This window comes from Oncorhynchus mykiss, chromosome 21, assembly GCF_057628025.1.
Source record: "Oncorhynchus mykiss isolate SJ-2025 chromosome 21, ASM5762802v1, whole genome shotgun sequence".
Classification (NCBI taxonomy): domain Eukaryota; kingdom Metazoa; phylum Chordata; class Actinopteri; order Salmoniformes; family Salmonidae; genus Oncorhynchus; species Oncorhynchus mykiss.
This window is the reverse complement of record NC_143042.1, coordinates 49329947-49337500: the sequence shown is the minus strand read 5'-3', so window position 1 is coordinate 49337500 and position 7554 is coordinate 49329947. Positions and strand designations below refer to the sequence as shown.

Genomic DNA, 7554 nt, shown 5'->3' with positions numbered 1-7554 from the left:
TCCTAGACAGGGTTTACACACACACACACTTATACTAGACAGGGTACACACACACACACTTATACTAGACAGGGTACACACACACACACTTATACTAGACAGGGTACACACACACACACTTATACTAGACAGGGTACACACACACACACTTATACTAGACAGGGTACACACACACACACTTATACTAGACAGGGTACACACACACACACTTATACTAGACAGGGTACACACACACACTTATCCTAGACAGGGTTTACACAGGACCCTCTTATACAGTCTCGTGTCCTTGTCTGGTATTACCTGGTATTACCTGGCTCTGGGCATTATTGAAGGAAAGATGTTTATTGATTCTGTACAGTCATACAACCACAGCAGGAGTATATTCACTGAATATTCCATGACCAGGTGAAAGCTATGATACCTTATTGTCGTCACTTGTTAAATCCACGTTCAATCAGTGTAGATGAAGGGGAGGAGACAGGTTAAAGAAGGATTTTTAAGGCCGGAGACAATTGAGACATATGGAGTGTGCCATTCAGAGGGTGATGGAGCAGCTTGGCAGGAGACTGTAGAGTTTCTACTGTTGAGTCATGGATCAGACTTCATTCCCCTTTTGGAGTATTGCCTGTCTAACCATGATCAACATGATGCCAGCCCAGCTCTTCCCTGTTCTCTACAGGGCTGACCAGCTCTTATCCCTGCTCTCTACAGGACCGATCAGCTCTTATCCCTGCTCTCTACAGGGCTGCCCAGCTCTTATCCCTGCTCTCTACAGGGCTGCCCAGCTCTTATCCCTGCTCTCTACAGGGCTGCCCAGCTCTTATCCCTGCTCTCTACAGGGCTGCCCAGCTCTTATCCCTGCTCTCTACAGGGCTGACCAGCTCTTATCCCTGCTGTCTACAGGACTGATCAGCTCTTATCCCTGCTCTCTACAGGGCTGCCCAGCTCTTATCCCTGCTCTCTACAGGGCTGCCCAGCTCTTATCCCTGCTCTCTACAGGGCTGACCAGCTCTTATCCCTGCTCTCTACAGGACCGATCAGCTCTTATCCCTGCTCTCTACAGGGCTGCCCAGCTCTTATCCCTGCTCTCTACAGGGCTGCCCAGCTCTTATCCCTGCTCTCTACAGGGCCGCCCAGCTCTTATCCCTGCTCTCTACAGGGCTGCCCAGCTCTTATCCCTGCTCTCTACAGGGCTGACCAGCTCTTATCCCTGCTCTCTACAGAGCCGCCCAGCTCTTATCCCTGCTCTCTACAGGGCCGCCCAGCTCTTATCCCTGCTCTCTACAGGGCTGCCCAGCTCTTATCCCTGCTCTCTACAGGGCTGATCAGCTCTTATCCCTGCTCTCTACAGGGCCGCCCAGCTCTTATCCCTGCTCTCTACAGGGCTGCCCAGCTCTTATCCCTGCTCTCTACAGGGCTGCCCAGCTCTTTTCCCTGCTCTCTACAGGGCTGCCCAGCTCTTTTCCCTGCTCTCTACAGGGCTGCCCAGCTCTCATCCCTGCTCTCTACAGGGCTGCCCAGCTCTCATCCCTGCTCTCTACAGGGCCGCCCAGCTCTCATCCCTGTTCTCTACAGGGCTGCCCAGCTCTTATCCCTGCTCTCTACAGGGCTGACCAGCTCTTATCCCTGCTTTCTACAGGGCTGACCAGCTCTTATCCCTGCTCTCTACAGGGCTGCCCAGCTCTTATCCCTGCTCTCTACAGGGCTGACCAGCTCTTATCCCTGCTCTCTACAGGGCTGCCCAGCTCTTATCCCTGCTCTCTACAGGGCTGACCAGCTCTTATCCCTGCTCTCTACAGAGCCGCCCAGCTCTTATCCCTGCTCTCTACAGGGCTGACCAGCTCTTATCCCTGCTCTCTACAGGGCTGACCAGCTCTTATCCCTGCTCTCTACAGGGCTGATCAGCTCTTATCCCTGCTCTCTACAGAGCCGCCCAGCTCTTATCCCTGCTCTCTACAGGGCTGCCCTCAGTGGATGACTTGGCTGGGGCTCTTTCTTTTTCTCTTTCACACATACAGCAAATATACACGGAGTATATTTAAGTAATAAGGCCTGAGGTGGTGTGGTATATGGCCAATATACCACGGCTAAGGGCTGTTCTTAAGCACAACACAATGCGGAGTGCCTGGACTCAGCCCATAGCTGTGGTATATTGGCCATATACCACAAACCCCCGAGGTGCCTTGTTGCTATTATAAACTGGTTACCAACGTAGAGCAGTAAAAATAAATGTTTTGTCATACCCGTGGTATACGGTCTGATTTAGTCACGAGTGGCACAGCGGTTTAAGGCATCACTACAGACCCTGGTTCGATTCCAGGCTGTATCACAACCGGCCGGCATATGGAGTCCCATAGGGCGGCGCACATTTGGCCCAGCGTCGTCCAGGTTTGGCCAGTGTTGGCCCTCATTATAAATAAGAATTTATTTTTAACTGACTTGCCTAGTTAAATAAAGGTTTAAATAAAAAATAAAATATATACCACAGCTTTCAGCCAATCAGCATTCAGGGCTCGAACCACCAAGTTTATAAAAAGTATTCCATGAGATAGAACTGACCAGGTGAAAGCTATGATCCCTTATTGATGTCACTTGTTAAATCCACTTCAATCAGTGTAGATGAAGGGGAGGAGACGGGTTAGAGAAGGATTTTTAAGCTGTGAGACAATTGAGACATGGATTTTGTGTGTGTGTGTGTTTCACTTTGAATAAGGGTTTCACATTTGGGGAAATTACACTCTAATTGTTTTATATTTTTTTTATATTTTGTCACGAAATGCAGCTCCGTCTCAGGTTCTGCTGTTGTGCAGTGGTTGCACAGCCTTTCCTCTACAGGGAGCCAGGTTTTCCTGTGTCTACCCTTCTCAGTGGCAATGCTGTGCTCACTGTGCCTGTACTTTGTCTCTGTCTCTCCTCATCTCTCTTCCCTGCTTCATTATGTCTCCTTCATGCCAGACTAACCCATGTGGTTTCCTAACTCTTACGAGAGCTAGTTTAGTTAGAGGCTGCTGACAGTTTAGTGTGTCTCTCTCGTTCTCGCTTCTCTCTCTCTGTCTCTCCTCTGTCTCTCTATTCTCTCTCCTCTGTCTCTCTATTGTCTCTCCTCTGTCACTCCTCTGTCTCTCTATTGTCTCTCCTCTGTCTCTCTATTGTCTCTCCTCTGTCTCTATTGTCTCTCCTCTGTCTCTCTATTCTCTCTCCTCTGTCTCTCTATTCTCTCTCCTCTGTCTCTCTATTTTCTCTCTCCTCTGTCTCTCTATTTTCTCTCCTCTGTCTCTCTATTGTCTCTCCTCTGTCTCTCTATTGTCTCTCCTCTGTCTCTCTATTGTCTCTCCTCTCTCTCTCTATTGTCTTTCCTCTGTCTCTCTATTCTCTCTCCTCTGTCTCTCTATTTTCTCTCTCCTCTGTCTCTCTATTTTCTCTCCTCTGTCTCTATTGTCTCTCCTCTGTCTCTCTATTGTCTCTCCTCTCTGTGTCTCGCGCTCTCTCTGTGTCTCGCGCTCTCTGTGTCTCGCACTCTCTCTGTGTCTCGCACTGTCTCACAGCTTCGAGTGGGCCTCCCTGCTGTGTGAACACACATTTTTCCGAGTGAAAGCATGTTATGCAAACAAATGGTAAACATATGGAATATTTAGAAGTGTACGGTGTGGGTTAGGGTGGGTGTGTCACATCAACAGGAGGGTTGGCTTAGTAAAGCAATCATCTGAGACCAGGCCAAGGTCACTCACGGTCTCTCTCCACCCCCCCTCCCCCTCTCCATCCCTCCCTCACTCATTCTTTCCATTGCCTGCCTTCTCCACCAAATACACCAGCAGCTCAACCACCATGAATAATGTAAGGCACCAAGTTCAAACCACGCACGCACACAGTCACTCACTACAATGTGTGTGTGTTGCAGTAATCTGCCAGCCAAGCCTGCGGAGGAGGCCCAGAAACACAGACAACAGTATGAGGAGATGGTGGCCCAGGCCAAGAAGAGAGGTGACTGTTCATGATTTATTCATTCATCTGGATCATACCTCTTTCATAGGGACATTTCCTCTCCCAAGGCTCGAGAAGTTCTCCTATCTGTCATGACCACTTGTAGTCAAAATGAACGCCTTTCCACTTCTCCAGCTCTTTAGGCTACGTTTACACAGGCAGCCCAATTCTGATCTTTTGCCAAAAGAGCTGATGTGATTGGAAAAAAATTAGAGAAATTATCCAAATTGGGCTGCCTGTGTAAAAGCAGCCTTGGATACTTTTATAATGGCTGCCATTTCTTGTCCTCGTTATGTCATTAAAACTGACTGTATTGGTTCCGACTACTGTTTCACAGCCATGACATCCCTGCAGATCAGTGGTCCTAGAAGGGCACTATATCATTGTAATGTAATAGATATTGTCATCGAACGGTCTCTTCTCTCTGCCTCGCTCCCCTCCCTGCCTCGCTCCCCTCCCTGCCTCGCTCCCCTCCCTGCCTCGCTCCCCTCCCTGCCTCGCTCCCCTCCCTGCCTCGCTCCCCTCCCTGCCTCGCTCCCCTCCCTGCCTCGCTCCCCTCTCTGCCTCGCTCCCCTCTCTGCCTCGCTCCCCTCTCTGCCTCGCTCCCCTCTCTGCCTCGCTCCCCTCTCTGCCTCGCTCCCCTCTCTGCCTCGCTCCCCTCTCTGCCTCGCTCCCCTCCCTGCCTCCGTAGAGCTCAAGGAGGCCCAGAAGAGGAGGAAGCAGCTGGAGCTCAGGTGTAAGGTGGAAGAGAGCATTGGCAACGCCGCCCAGACCTGGAACCAGGAGATTCTGCCCAACTGGAGCACCATGTGTAACTCTCGGCGGGTCAGGGACCTCTGGTGGCAGGGCGTGCCCCCTAGCGTCAGGGGCAAGGTCTGGAGCCTGGCGGTGGGCAACGAGCTCAACATCACTCACGGTAGGACACACACCTCACTGTAGGTCTGAGGCTACTGAATTATACACACCCCATATTGCCTGTGTGTGTGTGTGTGTGTGTGTGTGGAAAAAGAGGACTGTAGATACCAGAGGTCTCAATTTCAGCATGACTCAGCGAAAAAACACCCCCCCCTGGTGGCCCATTTTGCCAGTTACATCCAAACCAAATGGGATAATGTATCTCACACACACCTCCGCCTCTCCTCAGTTATTCTCACTAGAGAGCAGCAGGGTCAAGGACAAGGCTGGTAGATAAGCACAGCACCACTGAGACACTGAATAGCTCGTTGGTACTGGAGAGAAGACCTTGAGGGCTGTCCAGGCCTGATGTGCTGCAGTGGAAGGCTTTTAGATAGAGGGACTATGACAGTAATAGTCCCTTTTAGATAGAGGGACTATGACAGTAATAGTCCCTTTTAGATAGAGGGACTATGACAGTAATAGTCCCTTTTAGATAGAGGGACTATGACAGTAATAGTCCCTTTTAGATAGAGGGACTATGACAGTAATAGTCCCTTTTAGATAGAGGGACTATGACAGTAATAGTCCCTTTTAGATAGAGGGACTATGACAATAATGCTGTGGTTCACTTCCATGTTAATTGTAGCAACGGAGTGTTCAATGGCAGGTGTGTGTGTGTATGTGAGTGTGTGTGTGTGTGTGTGTGCACATGGTGATCAGTGTTGTGATGTATTCTTCCACAGAGCTGTACAACATCTGTCTGGCCAGGGCCAGGGACAAGTGGAAGTCTATGCCTACAGAACCAGTGACTGAAGGTAGAGGACAGACTCTCTTCTCTTTCGTCTCCCTTCGTCTCTCCATCTTTATCCCCTTCTTTCTCTGAAGTGCTATTGAAAACGTTTGACCTCACTCACAAAGGGCTGAGAATTTAAATCTAAATCGCATTGAATGTAAAAATTTTTTTTTTTAAATCCTACAGAAGGTTAGGAAACATGAGAGTTGGCTAAAGGAAGTGTTTGATGTTGAATGTTTCTAATGTGTGTGTGTGTGTGTAGATGCAGGTTCATCTCTGGCGGACAGAGAGGCCAGTCTGGAGCTGATCAAGCTGGACATCTCCAGAACCTTTCCTCATCTCTGTATCTTCCAACAGGTCAGTGGCAGGACAACAACTATTTATGACATCATCGAGGATCTCGGTGTCCACTCTGAATTCAGTTGTGGTCTTCTGTAAGCTCTGTTGGTGAGCATGGCACTTGCAACACCAGGATAGTGAGTTCAATTCCCGGGACCACCTGTACATAAACTGTATGCACGCATAACTATAAAAGCATTTGCTAAATGGTTTTCATTATTAATTTACTCGACTAAATGAATCTCTCTCTATACTGAACAAAAAATATAGAAACGCAACATGTAAAGTGTTGGTCCCATGTTTCATGAGCTCAAATCAAATATCCCAGGAATATTTCTTTCAAATTTTGTGCACAAATTTGTTTACATCCCTGTTAGTGAGCATTTCTCCATCCACATGACAGGTGTGGCATATCAAGAAGCTGATTAAGCAGCATGATCATTACACAGGTGCACCTTGTGCCGGGGACAATAAAAGGCAACTCTAAAATGTGCAGTTTTGTCACAACACAATGCCACAGATGTCTCAAATGTTGAGGGGGCATTCCATTGGCATGTTGACTGCAGGGATGTCCACCAGAGCTGTTGCCAGAACATTTTATGTTCATTTCTCTACCATAAGCCGCCTCCAATGTCGTTTTAGAGAATTTGGCAGTACGTCTAACGGCCTCACAACCGCAGACCACGTGTAACCATGCTAGCCAAGGACACCACATCCGGATTCTTCACCTGCGGGATCGTCTGAGCCCAGCCATCCGGACAGCTGACGAAACTGAGGAGTATTTCTGTCTGTAATAAAAAGTCCTTTTGTAGGGGAAAAACTCGTTCTGATTGGCTGGGCCTGGCTCCCAAGTTGGTGGGCCTATGCCCTCCCAGGCCCACCCATGGCTGCACCAATCATGTGAAATCCAAAGATTTTTTTAAACATATTTTTTATTTCACCTTTATTTAACCAGGTAGGCCAGTTGAGAACACCTTTATTTAACCAGGTAGGCTAGTTGAGAACACCTTTATTTAACCAGGTAGGCTAGTTGAGAACACCTTTATGTAACCAGGTAGGCTAGTTGAGAACACCTTTATTTAACCAGGTAGGCTAGTTGAGAACACCTTTATTTAACCAGGTAGGCTAGTTGAGAACACCTTTATTTAACCAGGTAGGCTAGTTGAGAACACCTTTATTTAACCAGGTAGGTCAGTTGAGAACAAGATCTCATTTACAACTGCGACCTGGCCAAGATAAAGCAAAGCAGTGCGACAAAAAACAACACTGAGTTACACATGGAATAAACAAACATACAGTCGATAACAATAGAACAATCTATATGCAGTGTATTAAGATAAGGGCCAAATGAATTTATTTCAATTGACTGATTTCCTTTTAGGAACTGTAAATCAGTAAAATTGTTGCGTTTTATATTTTTGGTCAGTATACCCTCCCCTCATAAGTGGTTATGTGAACTTCACCTATTTTTTATTTATTTATTTTATTTTACCTTTATTTAACCAGGCAAGTCAGTTAAAGAACAAATTCTTATTTTCAATGAC

At 47.7% G+C, this 7554-nt stretch overlaps 1 protein-coding gene across 4 annotated transcripts in view; it reads left to right on the top strand.

The window, feature by feature from the left end:
• Positions 1-7554, top strand: part of LOC110500746 (TBC1 domain family member 14) — a 64794-nt gene that overhangs the window by 40116 nt on the left and 17124 nt on the right. For all 4 annotated transcript variants that reach the window (XM_036958247.2, XM_036958249.2, XM_036958250.2 and 1 more), the window contains 4 exons: positions 3899-3981; positions 4673-4897; positions 5622-5693; positions 5934-6028. In XM_036958247.2, the coding sequence (XP_036814142.2) occupies positions 3899-3981; positions 4673-4897; positions 5622-5693; positions 5934-6028 (475 nt within the window). The remainder of the gene's footprint in view (positions 1-3898; positions 3982-4672; positions 4898-5621; positions 5694-5933; positions 6029-7554) is intronic.